Consider the following 21,401-nt stretch of genomic DNA (forward strand, 5'->3'; position numbering starts at 1 on the left):
CAGGAGGGCAGAGGGAGGGAAAGGGCAACGTTCTGTGGTGACAAGACTGTGGGGAAGGGGAGGGTGTCCAATGCTCGGAGGCTTTGGCCACTATTGCAATGAGGATCTGATTAAAGGGATGGCACGCTGGTCATGATGAGCCAATGGAAGGAGAGGACACCAGAGGAGAGGGGTTGAGATCCCACCACTCCCACGTTAAGTCTGGCTTTGCAGCAGAATTTGACTAACTGCACATTCAGAAGACATCTGAGAATTAGAGGTGGTAATTTGGTTTTCTTACCCGCTGTTTAATCTTCATTCCGATCAGAAAGGTGAACTGTGCCAGGAAGAGGGTGATACTCAGGTGCTTGTGGAGACTGGTGTTAGCATTCTGGATGGATTTGCAGTTGACAAATATGGCGATGGAGGCAGCGAGGCAGAAAAGGGAGATGATGAGGCCGATGTAGGTGATCATCTCCAAGTGCCAGTCGTCAATCTGCAAGCACAAAGTGGGGAACCACGCTCAGGAATCGGCTGTGATAGAGTCTCCAGGGACAGCATTAGACATGGTGATCGTGCGGAGAAGGTACAGACTCCTTACAGGCAGTGGTGGGAATCAAACCACAATTGGTGATCACTGGTGCTATAAAGTGATTTTGCTCATCACTACGCTACCGTGTTGCCCACATCTGATACTGTACTGTATCCCTGGCATAACTAATAAAGGCAGGAACGCTACAGTGCCACCCATAACTAATACCGAACCATAACCTTGGCACGTCTAACAAAGGTAGGAGCAATAATTGATCTGCTGGAGGAACTCAGCGGGTCGAGCACCGTCTGTGGGAGGAAGGGAACTGCCGCTGTTTTGGTTTGAAACCCTGAATCAGAAGCAGCACATCAACTCAGTCCTGATACGGGGTTCCGGCCTGAAATTTTGACAATTCCTTTCCCCCTACAGATGCTGGTCGACACGATAAGTTCCTCCAGCAGATTGTTTGTTGCTCCTCAGTCCAGCGTTGGTGGTCCCTCGAGTATCTGTAATAAGGGTAGGACTTACATCATGAATGGTGAGGACCTGGTGTGTGGAGGAACAGTGTGTACAAGTCAATGTGTTCCTGAAGGTGGTAATAAAGGTCACTAAGGCAGTAAAGAAGACATCAGTTACTTGCCAGCATTAGTCAGGGAATAAAATATAAGTACAGTACAGACAGGAAATGGTAAAACTTTAAGCAACATTGTCTAGACCACAGCTAGAGTGCTGCTGAGTGAGCTTCTGGACTTGTTCTCTGAAACTGTGGCTACGTAATTTCCTGAGAAATGGTGACAGAGCGACTCCTCCTCTTACAAGCTTCCTGCTAACATTTGGCAGTTATCCTGACTCCCTCTGCACTGTGGGAAACTGTCATGAAAAATATCAGTGGAGAGGGTGAAGAGGTGATTCACGAAGCCCTAGGTCACCCAACCTATTCTCATAAGACATGCTTTCCAATCGCAAATCCCCTCTGAAGCCTCTCTAAATCTTCCACATCATCGGAGGATGAGAGGTGTCCTGATAGAGGTGTATGAGATGATGAGAGGCATTGATTGTGTGGATAGTCAGAGGCTTTTCCCAGGGCTGAAATGGCTAACACGGGAGGACACAGCTTTAAGGTGCTTGGAAGTAGGTACAGAGGAGATGCCAGGGGTAAGTTTTTTTACGCAGAGAGTGCTGTGCGTGGAATCGGCTGCCAGCAACGATGCTGGAGGCAGATACGATAGGGTATTTTAAGAGGCTCCTGGATAGATACATGGAGCTTAGTAAAAGAGAGGGCTATGGGTAACCCTTGGTAATTTCTATAGTAAAGACATGTTTGGCACAGCTTTGTGGGCTGAAGGACCTGTATTGTGCTGTAGGCTTTCTACGTTTCTAACATTCCTATAATAAGGCAAACAGAACTGAACTCAGTGCTCTGACAGTGATCTAACCACATCTGACTAAGGAAGGCCACCACACCATATGCCTTCTGAACCATCCTTTTGACTTGCATGGATCAGTGTTTTGTTTTCCTTGCAGCAGAGGGTGATGACGGAGCACAGAGTGAATAGATACTGGGAAAATTTACACCATAGCAGAAGAGTCGAAATGCAGTCGCAGAGGTTGAGCGGACGGGGTAAGGAATTTGAAGGGATTTGTGGAAGGATTGTTTTCACCCATTGGGACACACTGCCTTGAGGGGGTGGCAGAGGCAGGTGCATCACCACATTTCAGCGACATCTAGACGAGGATTTGTATCACCAGTATATAGAAAGCTACAGAACAAATTTTAATGTAGGTGACCCTCGATGATCAGCATGGAGAATGTGGGCTGAAGGGTCTGTTTCTGTGTTTGTGTCTCTCTCACTCTGACTCTCTTCATTCACCCTTTTCATCTGACTACAGATTTTTCTGTTGAATAATTTCTTACCTCAGTCTGAACCGGAGCCATTAAAACAGCAAAGCTTGTCAGATGGTTACACTGGCAGATTACATGGGTCTGATTGGAATGGATCCGTTCACAACCATCAGATAACCAGACACTTCTCTGTTTGGTATTACTCCAATAGACACATTCTGGCTCTTCGCCATCTTCCTTTTCCTGTTTCCAGATAAGGACAAATTATTTTAACAATTATCGAAAGCATTCTAATAACAGCTTAAATATTCACACATCCCAAAGTAGTACAAAGGCCGAAGTTGTTAGGTACACCCCAATCCCATAGATACAGCAAACAGAATGAACTCCTGTAGGCGGGAAACAAGTCACAGAATTGCACTCAACACAAAAGAGGGAATATCATTCTAACCAATCCCATGACACTGTTCCATCAAACAGCCACGGGACAGGAGACACTGGTTAGAAACAGAGCGAAGCTCTGTCTACATTGTCCCATGACCTTGACTTGGGGAGGGGGAGACAAGGTAAATGGAAAATGGAACTCCCAGAATATCCCATCAAATTTGTGAAGTGCAGGGTCATAAAATTAGAAAAGATTGCCTTTATTTGTCACATGAATATCAAACCTTTGAAATTTACAGTGAAATGCATCATTTGTGTCAAAGACCAACACAGTCTTTGATGAAACCCATGTGGTCACAAAGAGAAAGAACAAGCTCCTCACAGACTTATTGCTGGCACTGTAAAGTGTTATGTCAACCACTCTGCTACTGTGCAAACTCGATGGCTGAATGGGTAATTACAATGCAGTAATGGGTATTTTCCTTTCAATGAAATGGTGGTTGTACTTTGTAACCAGTTACTCAATGACCTGAGAAATTACAGCAAGGGACTCCTCCTTTGATGTGTCTCACCACCAGTCTCTAAACATTCCCCCATCTCTCTCAGGTGAGGGATCTCCACTTTCTCTATCAGGCCCCATTGTACTGTCCCTGAGTAATGGTGACTGGAAATGCCACCATAAACTGACCTGAAATGGCCCAAGCCCAGTTTCCATGGAAATGTTATACCTAAACCCAGGATCTGCGCCTGTTCAGCCTCCCATTTTGCATTTTAGCAGGAAGTTTATCTTCAATTGGGGAACATCACAGATTGTATCTACAAACCTGGTTGAGTTTCAGAGTCAAATTAAATTTTTCCTTCAGATTAGAGCTGATGGCCTTGTTGCTGATGGTGGCGGCTATCACCTTGGAGTTTAATGACACATTGTTCTGAGATGGACGGCCACCTTTAATCTCTTGGTTCAGCAGGGATTCCAAGTCTTTGAATACAATTAAGGAAACGGCCTGAAACTCTGTGGAGATAATATCAGCCTTTGGTGAATGTGGATAAACATCACTGAAACATTCCAGCAACTGGATATAAAGGCAGGTCAGCACAAAACATGCCCATTGCAGTAGCGCTTTGTAAGTCTTTGAAAATTAAAATCAGCTCTCAATGAGGATGGACAAGGAGATCATCATGTGGGCTGCTTTATCATGGATGGTGTTAAGTTAATTTGTGTTGGTTTAGCTATACTCTTCCAGGAAAGTTGGAGTCTACCACATTCCTGACCTGTGTCTTGTGGATGGTTCAAAATCTGGAGAGCCACAGAAAATGGTGCATTTCTGGGAAAGGAGATAAGACCATCAGACATAGTTACAGAATTAGGCCATTCAGCTGATCGGGTTTCCTCTGCCATTCCATTATGGCTGATTTATTCTCCCCCTCAACCCCATTCTCCTTCCTGCAGCATATCTTCATGTAGGGGAGCACAGACTGATCCCACAGAGTAATAGTTCAGTCAACAACTTGGGCAGGGTAGAACATCCCCTGTGAATGAGTCTGTAAATCACTGGCCAAACTCATTCTTATACCATGTACACAAGCATGGGAAAGAGACAGAAAACTTACCAGTGTTATTTTTATTTTCTCCAGCAATAGTTCTCCAGTAAATCTCGAAGGAATTATTCTGAGTTTCCAATTTCACCGTTTGGTCTGAATTCACATTGTTCCTTTCAGGCACCTTGACCTTAAGAACTACGAGGAAAGTTAAAGTGAAGTGAAGCATTCAGAGGCAAAACAGATGTTCTCTCTCTCTCTCTCTCTCTCTCTCTCTCTCTCTCTCTCTCTCTCTCTCTCTCTCTCTCTCTCTCTCTCTCTCTCTCTCTCTCTCTCTCTCTCTCTCTCTCTCTCTCTCTCTCTCTCTCCCTCTCCCTCTCCCTCTCCCTCTCCCTCCCTCTCTCTCCCCCTCTCTCCCTGTCCCTCTCCCTGTCCCTCTCCCTCTCCCTCTCCCTCTCCCTCTCCCTCTCCGCTGATAACTCTTTAATCAATGCCTCTCTGCAAAGTCTTGTTCAGGCTTTCTGAGAATCCCATCTGATGGATACAATTTGCAATTGGGCTTTCTTGGGCTGAATTAGCTTATCGTAGTAAGAAAACAATTAGTCTCAGCTCCCACAGAACTGAGAGAAAATACTCATGCATGTTCTTCATTGTCTGGTGGCGCTGATCAAAAGCAAGTAAAATGATAAATTCTGGCTCAAATATGTTAGTTCATGAGCTCTAATATCTTCCCAGCACTTGTTACCTGTGACACAGGCAGTGATCTCCCACTCTCATATTGTGAGCACAGAACTTACACTGACTTTTCATGACTTCAGTCTTTTTCTCAACTTTAGAATAGCCTCCAGGATGTTATTTTTGAAGTGTGGAGGAACTTCTATAAAGGATGGTTGAGTTACTTTGTGTTTGGTTACCATGCTTAGTGGGACTGCAGAGAAGATAGAGCAGGAAGATGCAGTCAATGAGGAACATCAGATCCATTGACAGACCAGAGAGTGTTCTTCACTGTTCTTCTTTAGAAGTAAAGGTTGAGAGATAATTTGATAAAAACCTTCAAGATTGGCAATGGTTTGGGCAGAATTAATGAAGAGAAAGTTCTTTCTTTGAAGAAGGGTGGAGAACCAACAACCAGAGTATTAAAGGTGACTATTGTTCAACCAGGGGTGCCGGGAGAGAAACCCTTCCACACAGTGAGTCGTCACAGAACTCACTGCATGGATGGGAAGGGGAACTGTTTCATTGTGAGCTTTCAAATGGGGAAACACATGAAGTGTTGGAGAGAAAATAATTACAGGGCTATCGAGAATCAGAGGATATTGGACTACAGTGTCCCTGTCAAGACCTAGCATGGGTTCAATGGGCAGAATGACCTTCCGCACAGTATGATAGTACTGTATTGGTGAATACCTTTGAGTATTGCAGACAGTGAGGACACAAAGAGATGAAATAACCCATTAAGTAATGTGAATGAGGGTTTGGGGATAATCTTATCTGGGACATTTGGTAGAATTCTCCTGGTCTTCTATGATATAGTGCTTTGTATTCCCACAACACAGCAAATGACAGAATGTCCCATGCAAAATGATGCACCTCTGACAGTACGGCACCCCGTCAGTTTTGCACTGGATGGAAGCCTAGACATTGTGCTCAACAATAGACAATAGGTGCAGGAGTAGGCCATTTGGCCCTTCGAGCCAGAACCGCCATTCAATGTGATCATGGCTGATCATCCACAATCAGTACTCCGTTCCTGCCTTCTCCCCATATCCCTTGACTCCACTATCTTTAAGAGCTCTATCTAACTCTTTCTTGAAAGCATTCAGAGAATTGGCCTCCACTGCCTTCTGAGGCAGAGCATTCCACAGATCCACAACTCTCTGGGTGAAAAAGTTTTTCCTGAACTCCGTTCCAAATGGCCTACCCCTTATTCTTAAACTGTGGCCTCTGGTTCTGGACTCCCCCAACACCGGGAACATGTTTCCTGCCTCTAGGGTGTCCAATCCCTTAATAATCTTATATGTTTCAATCAGATCCCCTCTCATCCTTCTAAATTCCAGTGTATACAAGCCCAGTCTCCCCAATCTTTCACCATATGACAGTCCCGCCATCCTGGGAATTAACCTCGTGAACCTAAGCTGCACTCCCTCAATAGCAAGAATGTCCTTCCTCAAATTTGGAGACCAAAACTGAACACAATACTCCAGGTGTGGTCTCACCAGCATCCTGTACAACTGCAGAAAGACCTCTTTGCTCCTATACTCAACTCCCCTTGTTATGAAGGTCAACATGCCATTAGCTTTTTCACTGACAGCAGTGAGGGTGAGAACAGAGAGAATGGTCCTACATTTAGTTGCTAGCAAAGTCAGAACCATACAGGCAAGTAAGAACCTCTTTCTTCAATCATTCCTGTTGAGTTCTGGGAAACAGGAAACCTGGCTGACAGAGATCTCATTATCAGATTTCCTGTGTTGATGTGGTAACATGTGCAAAACATGAGAACTGACACTCACAATCAGTGATGTGGCATGTTTCAGCACAGCCTTCCAAAGCAACCTCATGAAATCAGAAATAAAAGCAGAAAATGTTGGTAAATTCAGCAGGTCAGGCATCAACTTTAGAATGAGAAACAGTTAACATCTTCAATATGAACATTAACTGTTTCTCTTTCCACGGACTCTGTCTGACCAGTCAACTACTTCCAGCATTTTCCTTTCTTCCATATTTCCTGTCGCTTGGTTGAATTTTAAACTTTAGACATATTAAACAAAGATTTCTGTTAAGAGCCAACATATTAATCATTTTCAAAACTAGCTGATTATTGAGAAAGTAATCTCCACATTTCCTTCCCTGAACTTGAAACTAGTTTCACAGACTTGATAATTAGCAATGAGGGCCTTTGCTCCAGTGGTTAGTGTTTTCAGTGTCCAGTACTTTACCAAAAGAGTCTGTTTCCATGGTCTTTGACTTTGAACTGGGTAGTTTCAGAGCAATTGCCATTGCCAAGTTCTCCAAGAGGTCCACTGTGGCCGTTGCCACCTCCAGCCTTTGAGTGGTGTTCATTCTATCCACCCGTGAACTATTAAGGACATCGTTTACAAATGCTGTCATATCCTAGAGATGAAAGTGAACACCTCATCAATTGAGAACCAAAATACTACAGATGTTGAATGTCTGGGAAAAAAATGGAACATGCTGGTTTTCTAATGAAGGATCATTGAGCAAGAACATTAATTCTGTTTCCCTCTCCACAACTGCTGGCTGACCTGCAGAATCCAGCAATTTCCATTTGCTCTTCCCCCAGTTCTGTGGAAGGGTGACTGACACAAAATGTTGACTGGTTTCTCTTTCTACCGATGTTGCCAGAGTGGCTGATTTTCTCCAGCATTTTCTGCTTTAGTAAGGGCTAGTGGTGGAAAGAGTGAGTACCTTCATGTTCCTGGGTGTCAACATCTTAGAGATTCTATTCTAGGCCCAACACATTAATAAAGGCACATCAGTAGCTGTACTTCATTTGAAGTTTGAGAGATTTGGTATGTCACCAAAGGTTCTAGCACATTTATTCAATGCTAGCTAGTTGCAGTACTGCCTGAAATGAAGGCTTTAATAAACAGGATTGAAAGAGAATGATCTGGGCTGCACACTCAACCAAATCCATCATGGGTACAACCCTCCCCACCACTGAGGACATCTTCAAAAGGTAGTGCCTCAAGAATACAGCATCCATCATTCAGGACCATCACCACCAGGACATGCTCTCTTCCCATAACTACCATCAAGGAGGTAGAGAAGCCTAAAGATGCACACTCAACATTTCAGGAACAGTTTCTTTCAACTGCCATCAGATTTCTGAATGATCTGTGAACCCATGAACACTACTTCGATATTCCTCTTTTGTTCTATTTATTTATCATAATTTAAAAGTTCAAAGTACATTTAATATCAAAGTATGTATAGTATATACAACCTTAAGATTAATTTCCTTACAGGAAGCCACAAAATGAAGAAACCCAAAAGAACTCATTCAAAATGAAGACTGTCAAATCATTATAATAATTAGTACTACTGTACTACAGCTCAAAACAACAGATTTCACGAAATGTCCGTTGATCTGTGATTCTCAACATTGCACTGACACCACAACCAATAGACTTTCTTTCAACGACTCTACTACTCAGTGTCATTTATTTACATTTTTCTTTATTTACATAATTTATTGCTTTTCAATGTTGGTTATATTCACTCTTTGTTATTTATAGTTTTTAAATAAATTCTATTGTATTTCTTTATTTCCCAGTGAATGCCTGCAAGGAAATGAACCTCAGTGTTGCATATGGCGACATATATGTACTTTGATAATAAACTTACTTTAAACATTGGCAGTTCTATTGATTTCCCTGGGACTATTGAAAGCCTACCTTTAAGAAGTTCTCTTCTTTATGGAAGGATTTTTACCCCTTCCTGTTTTTATTCCTACAGCTATAATTGTTGAATCTTTCTCCACCTTTTTTCTCCCCTTCTACTCCACTCCCTTTTTCTCTCCCTTTGCTTCCCAACTTTGACTTCTTTTCTTTCTCCATTGCCTTCTGTTCCCCTGCTCCCATTTTCTTAACCCTTACTCTTTCTCCACCTCTTTATGACTCCCTTTGCCTCTTCCGTCATCCTCTGGTAACCATCCCAGTGCAGACACTGCGGGCAAGAGCAATGAACGTTGTCCCATAAAGCTGTCATTTCCAATCCTGTGCGGCTCTGGATGTAAGTGCATCTTCTGCAGCAACACACACTACAAGCTGGAGGAACTCAGTCAGTGTCAAACATCATCTATAGAGGGGAATGGAGAGTCAACATTTCAGGTCAAGACCCTTCATCGGGGCTGGGTTCTGCGATTCTGGGATGCAAATGCATTTCTCACCCAATTCTGACCAGATTCAATGTCTAATTTATACCTGTATCTCCAGTACATCTGCACAACTGCCCATATTACAGAGTGGCAGAAATACAAGGCACATCAGGCTGGCAGATGAAGAAACCCTCACCACATTTAGAAAGTACGATGCCAACACTGAGATGGGATTGGGTTGAATCAGCACAGATACAATGGGCAGAATGGCCTGTTGAGTTGTGAATATCCTATGATTCAGTGAGAAAGGTGCTATAAGAACATACTGCCATTCCGTAACACCCATGTAACCTAACTCCATCAGGTGACAATTCCCCCATCCCGTTACTACCTCCAGTTAACAAAACCCATCCCTCTCGGGTCTAAAATCCACCTTTGACCCAACATTGATGGGTCACTGAGGAGTGTTCTGAGTTTCCACCATCATCTGAGTGTACAAGTCTTTTCAAGTTTCACTCCTGAAAGGCATGGCTCTAACTTTCAGACTCTGCCCACCAGTTCTGTACCTCCCTACACCCTCCCTACCCCCTCCACACTCCCTCCCTTCACATCTACTCCTCCCCAGCTCTGTTTTCCATAATACATAGATCATAGCACAGTACAGCACAGGAACAGGCCATTCAGCCCACAATATCTGTGCTGAACATGCTGCCAAATTAAAACGATTTCTGTTCTATCTCCACATGATCTATATCCCTCCATTCCCTGAAACATCATGTGTTTATTGAATAGTGTCTTAAACACCACTATTCCCACCATTACCTCTGGCAGCCTGTTTCTGACATCCAACATTTCGTAAAAACCTGTCCCGCACATCTGTTTTAAACTTCCCCACTCTCATCTTAAATGCATGTCCGACAGTATTTGGTGTTTCTACCCTGGGAGGAAGATTCTGACTGTTTACTCTGTCTATGCCTCTCTCAGCCTCTGCCTCTGATACTCCAGAGAAAATGACCCAAGTTTGTCCAAACTCGTCTTATAGGTTGTAATGTGAAAACAACAAATCACCTTGCCAGTTCTGGCAGAAAAAATCCCTCCCCCCCCACCCCCCCCCCCCCCCGCCCCTCAGGTACTGTACTTTTTAGATACAGTATCTATGCCTCTCTTTCTGACAATGTATTCAAGATCCTCTGGCTGAGAAAAGTATCTGTTCAACTTCCTTCCCAACCTCCTGCCAAATACTTCATGTCCATTGTTATTGGTGTTTCTGGATAGGTGAAAAGACCTTTACATATCCTCAGTGCTCTCTGCTTCAAGAAAGCCAACTTTATCAATCATTCCTCAGTCAAAATCCTCCTGACTATATCCTTGTAAATATCCTCTTTACTCTCTCCACCTCAGGAACACACCACTTTTACCCCAGGATAAAATTGTTGGGCTTCTAATTCCTTACCTTGGCATCATTTGTCCCAGTGAAATTCTGACAGATTTTATCACTGTAGCAAACAGCTAAGTTCAGCACATCTTTAGCAGAGTTTAACTGGACAGTGGAAGAAGACAACAGTTAAATATAATGGAACAATCAAACAGAAAAAAAATCAAAAATAACAAGCAATCTGAAAAAAAAATGTCTGAAAATGAAGCCTTTAAAACTCCTTTGCTTCACAAGTGACTCTAACACAGTTTCCGATGGCAACTCTTACTGGAGGTCACAGGGTCAATAAAAGGACACTTCTGAGCATGGAAAAGCAGGAAGGAATAGCATAAAATATCCTTTATTCACTGCCCTTCACAGTCTCAGAGCATTCCAACATGTTGTACAGGGTCTGGCAGAACTGTGGTACAGATCTTGGCCAAACAATCCACAGGCATGGACCAACAATCAGCTGATCAAGTTGAAATTCAGTCAAAAATTCAGATAGCATGGAAACAGGCCCTTCAGCCCACTGAGTGGATGCTGTCCCTCAAACTCCCATTGATGTTAATGTTAAACTCATTCATTTATATTCTCTTTACATCACCATAGAGATGTTTAAGAGGCTCTTAGATAAGAATAGGAATGTGCAGAGAATCAGGGATATGGACATTGTGTAGGCAGAATGGATTAGTTTATCTTGGTGTTTAATAAGTTCAGCACAACATTGCAGGGTGAAGGGCCTGTTGCTTTGCGGTACTGTTCCACTTTCCAGATCCAACAATATTCCCTACATGCTACCCTTCAACAACACACTAGGGGCAATTTATAGCTGGTAATCAATGTACCAAATTGCACACTTTGGGATGTAGGAGAAAACTGGAGCTCCTGGGAGCTCCACAGGGTCACAGAGCAATTGTGCAAACTCCACACAGACAGTGCTAGAGATCTGGATTGAACCCAGGACACCAGGTGTATAAGGCAGCAACTATATCGACTGCTGCGCTGGGCTGCCTCAATGAATCCACAAAACTGGTCTGATAATCTGATACCTTGAGATTTTTTATTTGGAAAACTGTGCTGATGCGGCATGTGACTCCACAGGCAGGTCCCAGAGTGTGAATTGCAGGTGGAGTGCAATTGGAGAGTGGAGCAGGAGCTGGGTTCTGGACCGAGGCTGAAGCCTAGGGAGGTGGGCAGTGTGACTGAATATGGGATTGGGCTCGTACCACCAGGGCTCAGGAACATGAGCAGGCTTGTAGCTAGATGATGAGTCAGTATTGCTTGTATATTTCCTACTCCCTTTATTCTCATCAGGTTATTATACTACCATCTAACATGGCAGAAAAACTAAATAAAAGTGCTTTTCCAATAGTTCCAAAAGCCCAAAACACAAGAGATTCTGCACACTGGAAATCCAGTACAACACACACAAAATGCTGAAAGAACTCAGCAGGTCAGGCAGCGTCTGTGGTGGGAATAAACAGTTGATGTTTTTGAACAGTCCTGCTGAAGGGTCTGAGGTCAAAGTGTCGACTGCATATTCCTCTCCATTAATGCTGACTGAACTGCCGAGTTCCTGCATCACTTTGGTCCCAAAAGTCCACAGGCCAGGCAGCATCACAGGGTGTTGAGGAAACTTAGCAGTTAGGACAAGGCTACTGAGCTCAGGGTGTTCCAGAGTTCAGAATTCAATTCTGGTGTTGTCTGGAAGGAGTTTGTATTTTCTCCCTGTGAATCTTGTGGATTTCCTCTGGTGCTCCAGATCCTTCCAAATGCATTGGTCAGTAGGTTAATTGGTCATTGTAAATTGTCCTGTGGTTAAGCTAATGGTAAAATTAGTAGGTTGATGGGTCGTGCAGCTCACTGGCCAGAAAGACTTATTCCATGTTCTATCTCCAAATGAATCAATAAATAACTTATACTTCTGTTACAGTTTTAAACACTTTACAAACTGATCCAGTTTACAAGTCTCTCCTTAAGAATGTCTGGGTCTTTCTGACTCACACTGACAGCCCAAGAAACATCATTGATTCTGAGTTATTCCATGGGGATATAATAGATATACAGTATAGAATAAGGCCTTTTGGCCCATTGAGTCCATGCCAGCCATCAACCACCCATTTACACTAATCCTGCACTAATCCCATTTTTATCCACTCCATATTCCCAACCACTCCCCTCAAACAGCAGCACTCATTCACACCAGGGACATTTTACAGTAGCCAATTATGCAGCGGACCTCAACATGTTGGGATGTGGGAGGAATCTTGGACACATGGAAGAAACTCACACAAACACAGGGAGAAGATGCAAACTGCACCCAATGTCAGGGTAGAACCTGGGTCTCTGGTGTGGCTTCACTAATCAGTAAAGTTTCCAGGTTTCCTCCCATATCCCAAAGATGTGCAGGCCAGTCGGTTAATTGCCTGCTGTGAATTGCCCTAAGTGAGGGGTTGAATTTAGGGGATATCGATGGGAAAGTAGATGGAATAAAAAGGAATGAGTCTTGGATTAGTATAAATCGGATGGGCAACAAATGTTTGCCATGGCACCAACACCCATATCCAGGGAGTGAATTTGAACGTGTGGTTGCTGCTCAAATGTAAAAGCAGCAAGCTGGAATTACACAGAAAGTTCTCACAAAGAGTGAGGAACAGTGTTTATTCTGATGGGTGAGGAGAAGAGACGTATGTAGAAAAGGGTGATGGACAGAAACAGGGAGAGAGATACATCTAGTGAGGAAAACATTCCAAAAGATCTACATCCAGGGATAATGGAAGTTAAGTTTGCTCCTTGGAGAAACGGATTGAGTTCTCATACCTGCTGGGCGTTCGCTGAATAATCCAAGTTGCACTGCGACAGCGTAGAGTTCTGCTTCTCAGAGACAGGGCAGGAAAGAGGATCCGCTGGAATGAAGATGGCATTTTAGAGATCAGTGCGTCTACCTGCCGACTCTACTCTCACCTTCCTGCTGTTCATCGATCAGACAGGGAAGCGCTGACCTCTGTAACTCCAAGCTGGTGTACTCCCACAATGAGCAGCATCAGACCTGGACACACAGGACTGTGACTCGACGTCACATCTTCCTGACCCCAAGAACAACTGTGGATGCCTCGTCCAATCCCACACCCACTGGCACCCAAAGGAACCGATACCATGGTTGGCATTGTACTTGTAATGTTGGCACAAGCCACACTAATGTGGAAATGTTGGTATGGGCCTCATTGTTGGTTTGGGAGGGACAATTTGTAAACATCTCCACAGCCATGAAACCAGTTAAATGTGTAAGTGATCAGCACTCTCAGGTTGGATGAACAACACCTCATATTCTGTCTGGTTAGCCTCCAACCTGACAGCATAAACACTGAATTCTCAAACTCCCAGTAATTTCTCCCCCTCCCCCTTCTCTCTTTTCCATTCCTGACTCTGGCTCTCCTCTTATCCCTTCTCTTCTCCTCAGCAACCTATCATCTCCCTCTGGCGTCCCTCCTCCTCCCCTTTCTCCCTCAGTTCACTCTCCTTGACTAAAAGGTTTCCTCTTCTTCAGCCCATTTTACTTTCTCCACCTCTCTCCTCCCAGCTTCTTACTTCATACCTCCTCCTCCTCCCACCTACATTCTCCCTCACCTGACTTCACCAATCACCTGTCAGCTTGTCCCCTTCTCTCCCCCCACCTTCTTATTCTGGCTTCTTCACACTTCCTCTCCAGTCCTGATGAAGGGTCTCAGCCCAAAATAACGACTGTTTATTTCCTCTTATTAGATGCTACCTGACTGGCGAGTTCCTCCAACATTTTCTGTGTGTGACATCAGGACACATGTTTGATGTGAAGTTGTTTCAATGGGCTGGAGTGAGACCATTCAGCACCAAGTGACAAGGTGCTGAATTTAATTATCTCCATTATACATTAAATAATCTTGTCCACACTCCCCATCTCTACAAATCCACTCTCTGCTCACTCATCCCCTTCCCACCGCTCACTGAGACCAGTCCAACCTGTTCCTCCTGCAACTGACCTGCGGACTGGGGCCAGGGGGCTGAACATCATGGGGTGAGCTGCCCGTGTCTGAGATCAGTCTGAGGACTGGGGTCAGGGGGGCTGAACATCGTGGGGTGAGCTGCCCGTGTCTGAGATCAGTCTGATGACTGGGGCCAGGGGGCTGAACATCGTGGGGTGAGCTGCCCGTGTCTGAGATCAGTCTGAGGACTGGGGCCAGGGGGCTGAACATCGTGGGGTGAGCTGCCCGTGTCTGAGATCAGTCTGAGGACTGGGGCCAGGGGGCTGAACATGGTGGGGTGAGCTGCCAGTGTCTGAGATCAGTCTGAGGACTGGGGCCAGGGGGCTGAACATCGTGGGGTGAGCTGCCCGTGTCTGAGATCAGTCTGAGGACTGGGGCCAGGGGGCTGAACATCGTGGGGTGAGCTGCCCGTGTCTGTGATCAGTCTGAGGACTGGGGCCAGGGGGCTGAACATCGTGGGGTGAGCTGCCCGTGTCTGAGATCAGTCTGAGGACTGGGGCCAGGGGGCTGAACATCGTGGGGTGAGCTGCCCGTGTCTGAGATCAGTCTGAGGACTGGGGCCAGGGGGCTGAACATCGTGGGGTGAGCTGCCCGTGTCTCAGATCAGTCTGAGGACTGGGGCCAGGGGGCTGAACATCGTGGGGTGAGCTGCCCGTGTCTGAGATCAGTCTGAGGACTGGGGCCAGGGGACTGAACATCGTGGGGTGAGCTGCCCGTGTCTGAGATCAGTCTGAGGACTGGGGCCAGGGGACTGAACATCGTGGGGTGAGCTGCCCATGTCTGAGATCAGTCTGAGGACTGGGGCCAGGGGGCTGAACATCGTGGGGTGAGCTGCCCGTGTCTGAGATCAGTCTGAGGACTGGGGCCAGGGGGCTGAACATCGTGGGGTGAGCTGCCCGTGTCTGAGATCAGTCTGAGGACTGGGGCCAGGGGGCTGAACATCGTGGGGTGAGCTGCCAGTGTCTGTGATCAGTCTGAGGATTGGAGCTCTGGGATCATGAGGAATTCCTCATCAGAGGGCTGCAGACCTTTGGAATTCAGTCAGCCCTGGTTTCTCAAAACACTATGGAGATTCAAGGCTGACCTTTATAGTCCTTTGGACACCAAAGGTGCCGGGGATCGGGCGGAGTTGTGGAGTTGAGGGTGGGTGGTGGGGAGATGAACAATGACCCTCTAGTGGAGGAAAGGGTTTGAGAACTGGGAGTTGGCAGAATCATGGGGGCCGTCTTCTTTGTAATAACAATTGATCACGTCATCAATTTCCGCAATGTACAGGACATTAGCACCTATACGATCGGTTCTGCATTGATCAGAGTACCAAACAAGCGGCTAATCACGTTGTCTCTCAGAGGATCGGTTCCACGGTGTCTGGAGACTGGCTGATTAGATTTACTGTATAAATTTGAATTATAACCTCGTGTTGGCGGAGACATGTGGAAAGGTTCCCCGTGAATTCACGAATTAAGGCAGTAACTAGCTTTGAGCCTACTTTGTGTTTGATCAGTACTAAATTCTCTAACAGAATCTGGTGACGAGGATGATACGGGATCTCAACGAACCCATCCGAAAAACCTGCTTATCGTCAACATCGGACCAGGCTCCCCACCGTGAGACTTGATTGTAAGATAGAAGTCAGACCGAGGTAGGGAGCGGAGCTGCCCCATACCGGACTCAGACAAAGACGGGGATTCGAAGAAGGGGCTTGTGAGCTCTGTTTAAAATACGGTATTAAAACGAAGGCAGCTGAGACCTCAAAATTGGAGCCTGCCCCACTGGCCAATAGAAAAGGGCAAAAGGGATTACAGTATATAGAATATTAGATTGTATGTTCTTGAGTGTTTACGTCCTTTGTACAGAACAATTAACAGGCAGGTAAAATGGTTAACAGGAACAGCAAACCCCAGAAAGGGAATTGGAAAAGGAATTCTGGATCAGCACCGCACGCCAGGACTCAGCCTGCTGATCCCGTAACGACAGCAGCCACCTACAGGAACACCTGACAGAAGACAGAAACAATATAGGAGGATGGAGCAGCTCGTTGGTTCCTGGGTTTGCCTGCAGACAAGGTTTGGTTGGAAATGGGAGATGCCCAGGTACTCTGTAACTTTTTTTTTAGTGATCTCTGTGCTGGAGTGGTGGTGATTGGCTTTATGGCGGACAATTTGGTCTAAACAATGCTCAGTACTGGGGAAGTGAAACAAAAGCTAGGGAAGGAGATCCTAACTGGGATTTAGAGTATATGATGTGGTGTTTTAACAAATGGAAGGAGGTGGTTGAGTGATACCAGCCGCCAAAGGTTAAACCTATATTAAAAAGAGAGGACGAACAAATTATGCAAAAGACCGAGGTGGCCCCAGCAGGGCTCTCGGCTCCGTTGGCCTCAGGCACCGGACTATGTCCTTGAATAGCACCCCTTCCCTTTATCTGGAACTTCCGAACAGGATTTCCAAATGCGACCCGAGGACCACAAGAGGACTGGGCCCCTCCACCGGGGAGCGAAGGAAATGGTGACAGGAGTCCTACTGATGGAATAAATGATTGGCTGAACAGAGCAAAATATGCCATTCTCACAGGAGCCAGGCAATGCATTGACTTCTGAAAAGTAACTAGACGTCAGCAAAAGAAGGGGGGAGAGATTATTACTGATTTTATTGTCCGGTTTGAAGATACTTGGGAATTTAGAGCAGGGATACACTTAGCAGGAAATGACCCACTGACAGTGCAAACGCTTATAAATTGTCTCCAACCAGAGGTAGCACATTCTTTTAAATTAGCCAGTCTGGAATGGCAAAACAAAAATTAGCAGGATGCCATAACATTCCTTATTAATATGTAAAGGTGCAGCGGAGAAGAAGAGGGGATTTGAGAGAAGGGCCGAAGCACGGGGACAAGAGTTGGGATGTGTGCAGGCAGCGTGTGAAAAGGGAAGAGACCCTGATAAAGGCAAGAGAAGCTTCCTTTACCATGCGAGAACCCTTTAATCTTAACTCCTTTAACCAACAACGAAGGGCGGGTGATACAGGCTTTCAAGAAACCTCCGAGAGGACCCCATGTTTGACAAGGAGGATTCAGGCTACGGTATCGTCTATACACCCTTGTGTGGCATTACTTAAAGGCGGTGTAAGTATTAATACTGCAGGAATAGCTGAAGGTTCTATGACAGAACCCCGTGTGAGCCAGTCTTTGAAACACAAACTCTTTTTCTTTGCATAGGTTCTGGGGACTTCTGTAGTGTTTCCAGCATTGTTTGTTTTAATTGTCAGCAATCAGTAATCATTCTATTTTCACCTGTACAGGCCAGCTGAGTGTCTCCCTGCTTCTGGTGATATCCAGCTTTGCAGACGCAGTAAAAAGACCCAGCAGAGTTGCGACAGGTCATGTTCACTCTGCACGCATTTTTATAGTGGCATTCATCCACATCTGTTGTAGAGAGGAAGAGAGGTACAAATATTACCAACACAGATGTAGTCATAGAGTTATAGAGGACCACAGCACAGAAACAGGCCCTGCTGCCCATCTAGTCTGTGCTGAACTGTTATTCTGTCAGCCCCATTGACCTGCACCCAGAACATAGCCCTCCATACCCCTCGCATCTATGTACTTATTCAAATTTCTATTAAATATTGAAATTGAAACTGTTTCCAATACTTCCACTGGCAGCTCGTTCCACTCTCACTTCACCCCTCTGAGTGAAGATGATGATAATGATGACTGGAAAGTGAATGGTGTACGGAGTCCCACAGGAACATCACTCAGATCTTTGTTTCTCATACTCTACATCACACATTATTAACCATTTCCTGCACAGATTCCCCTGGATCTAGCATGAGGGAGGCACAGTGCTGCATCTACTACAGATGTTCCACAGGCCCCAGCACCCCGGGTCCAATCGGAATTCAAATTCCTCCACAGCATCTGCAACTGAGGAAATGATATGTCTTTGGGACATCTCTCACTAAAAAGAACAAGTTGTCTCAAAAGGTGATCCATAATATCCTCCTGGAATGACTCCCTGGGTTTGGAAATAGGTGTCTGATGTTCGAGGCCTGGTGTTTGGTGAATGCTGTGCCCTGGAATCGATGCTGACGATTGAGATCTGATGGTCCAATCAGAAGTCAAGGCCCATTGGCTGGAGCCAGATCTGCAGATCTCCATGAGTCCACTGGGGAGGAAGAAACCTGGTGTCTGTAGGCCCAAGTCCGGTCCGCTCGAGGCCTGTCCTGGGGTTAAAGGACTGTGTATGTGCGTCGGTGGGAGGGAGGAACTGGGCTTGTTTTTGCTGTTGTTGCTTTGTTACTTTTTGTGTTCTGTGTTGTTCTTCTGAGCATTGTGGTCATGCTATGTTGGCACTGGAATGTGTGGTGACACTCGTGGGCTGCCCCTAACACAACCTCGGGTATGCTGGTTGTTAGCACAAATGACACATTTCACTCTTGGTTTTATGTACATGACAAATAATCGAGAATCTTGAAAACTGTATCTCGGGGATGGAAATATCGTGAGCTTGCTAAGTTTGTTCTGCATGATGAGAACCACCAATATATAACTCTCAAATTTCCCTGAATCTGGAAGTTGTGCAATGAGAGCAGTTTTTGCAAATACAAACCAAGTCTACAGAAAGTGCTTAGCAGATGAAGTTGTGTCAGGGAACAGGAAGTGTGAAGGGTGAGCACAGTTTAGTGGAGCTGCTTTCATCAGTGTTTTGATACTGAAGTCCATGAGTATAGGCAACTTGGCTTTGCTGTTTCCTTCAGAATTGGCTTGTTCTACTGTAATTTATCAGTGTGCAGTTAGAAACATAGAAAACCTACAGCACAATACAGGCCGTTTGGCCTGTAATGCTGTGCCAAACATGTCTTTACTTTAGAAATTACCTAAGGTTACCCATAGCCATTTATTTTCCTAAGCTTCATTCACTTAGCCAAGAGTCTCTTAAAAGATGCTATTGTATCCACCTCCACCACCGTTGCCAGCAGCCCATTCCACACACTCACCACTCTGCATAAAAAAAAAACACCTTGCCCTTGACTTCTCCTCTGTACCTACTTCCAAGCACCTTAAAACTGTGCCCTCTCGTGTTAGTAATTTCAGTTTTGGGAAAAAGCCTCTGGCTAACCACACGATCAATGCCCCTCATCAGCTCATACAGCTCTATCAGGTCACCTCTCAACCTCCGTAGCTCCAAGGAGAAAAGGCCATGTTCACTCATTCTATTCTCATAAGGCATGCTCCCCAATCCAAGCAACATCCTTGTAAATCTCCTCTGCACCCTTTCTATAGTTTCCAGATCCTTTCTGTAGTGAGGTGACCAGAACTGAGCACAGTACTCCAAGTGGGGTCTGACCAGGGTCCTATATAGCTGTAACATAATCTCTCGGCTCTTAAACTCAATCCCACAATTGATAAAGGCCAATGCACTGTATGCCTTCTTAACCGCAGAGTCAACCTGTGCAGCAGCTTTGAGTGTCCTATGGACTCGGACCCCAAGATCTCTCTGATCCTCCACACTGCCAAGAGTCTTGCCATTGATACTATGTGCCATCATATTTGACATACCAAAGTGAACCACCTCACACTTATCTGGGTTGAACTCCATCTGCCACTTCTCAGCTCAGTTTTGCATCCTATCAATGTCCTGCTGTAACCTCTGACAACCTCCACACTATCCACAATACCCACAACATATGTGTGATCACCAAATTTACTAACCCATCCACTTCCTCATCCAGGTCATTTATAAAAATCACAAAGAGAAGGGGTCCCAGAACAGATCCCTGAGACACACCATTGGTCACCACTGCTGTTGCATGGGGTACCTTATCAAATGCCTTGCTGAAATCCATATACACTAATCTACTGCTCTACCTTCATCAATGTGTTTAGTCATATCCTCAAGAAATTCAATCAGGCTCAAAAGGCATGACCTGCCTTTGACAAAGCCATGCTGACTGTTCCTATTCATAGTATGCCTCTCCAAATGTTCAGAAATCCTGCTTCTCAGGTCCTTCTCCATCAGTTTACTAACCACTGAAGTAATACTTACTGGTCTACAGTTTCCTGGGCTATCTCTACTTCCTTTCTTGAATAAGGGAACAACCATTTGCAACCCTCTGATCCTCCAGAAAATCTCCTGTCCCCACTGATTATGTAAAGATCATCGCCAGAGGCTCAGCAATCTCCTCCCTTGCCTCCCACAGTAGCCTGGGGTACGTCTCATCCAGTCCCAGTGACTTATTCAACCTGATGCTTTCCAAAAGCTCCAGCACATCCTCTTTCTTAATATCTATATGCTCAAGCTTTTCTGTCCACTGTAAATCATCTACACAATCACCAAGATTCTTTTCCGTAGTGAATACTAAAGCAAAGTATTCATTAGATACCTCTGCTATCTCCTCAGCCTCCATACACACTTTTCTACTGTCACACTTAACTGGTCCTATTCTCTCAGGTCTTATCCTTGTGCTCTTCACATACTTGTAGAGTGCCTTGGGAGTTTTCCTTAATCCAGTCTGCCAAGGCCTTCTCATGGCCCCTTCTGGCTCTCCTAATTTCATCCTTATCTCCTTCCTGCTAGCCTTTTAATCTTCTAGATCGCTATTGCTACCTAGTTTTTTTGAACCTTTCATAAGCTTTTCTCCTTGACTGGATTTACAACAGCCTTTGTACACCACTGTTACTGTACCCTACCATCCTTTCCCCGTCTCATTGCAACGTACCTATGCAGAACACCATGCAAATATCCCCTGAACATTTGCCTCATTTCTGTCGTACATTTCCCTGAGAACATCTGTTCCCAATTTATGCTTCCAAGTTCCTGCTTGATAGCCTCATAATTCTCCTTACTCCAATTA

General features: G+C 45.2%; 1 protein-coding gene across 4 annotated transcripts in view; it reads right to left on the bottom strand.

Moving 5' to 3' along the window:
- The window catches only part of LOC140740132 (adhesion G protein-coupled receptor E1-like), a 75,584-nt gene that overhangs the window by 12,548 nt on the left and 41,635 nt on the right, over positions 1 to 21,401 (bottom strand). For all 4 annotated transcript variants that reach the window (XR_012101802.1, XM_073069066.1, XM_073069065.1 and 1 more), the window contains 8 exons: positions 17,839 to 17,970; positions 13,352 to 13,437; positions 10,568 to 10,654; positions 7,214 to 7,388; positions 4,350 to 4,475; positions 3,563 to 3,750; positions 2,427 to 2,597; positions 281 to 475 (listed from right to left, as the gene is read on the bottom strand). Coding sequence is in view for 3 of the 4 variants with exons in the window: in XM_073069066.1 (XP_072925167.1) it covers positions 281 to 475; positions 2,427 to 2,597; positions 3,563 to 3,750; positions 4,350 to 4,475; positions 7,214 to 7,388; positions 10,568 to 10,654; positions 13,352 to 13,437; positions 17,839 to 17,970 (1,160 nt within the window). In the remaining variant the exon portion in view is untranslated. The remainder of the gene's footprint in view (positions 1 to 280; positions 476 to 2,426; positions 2,598 to 3,562; positions 3,751 to 4,349; positions 4,476 to 7,213; positions 7,389 to 10,567; positions 10,655 to 13,351; positions 13,438 to 17,838; positions 17,971 to 21,401) is intronic.

The sequence above is a fragment of the Hemitrygon akajei genome, chromosome 16, assembly GCF_048418815.1.
Source record: "Hemitrygon akajei chromosome 16, sHemAka1.3, whole genome shotgun sequence".
In the NCBI taxonomy this organism is placed as follows: domain Eukaryota; kingdom Metazoa; phylum Chordata; class Chondrichthyes; order Myliobatiformes; family Dasyatidae; genus Hemitrygon; species Hemitrygon akajei.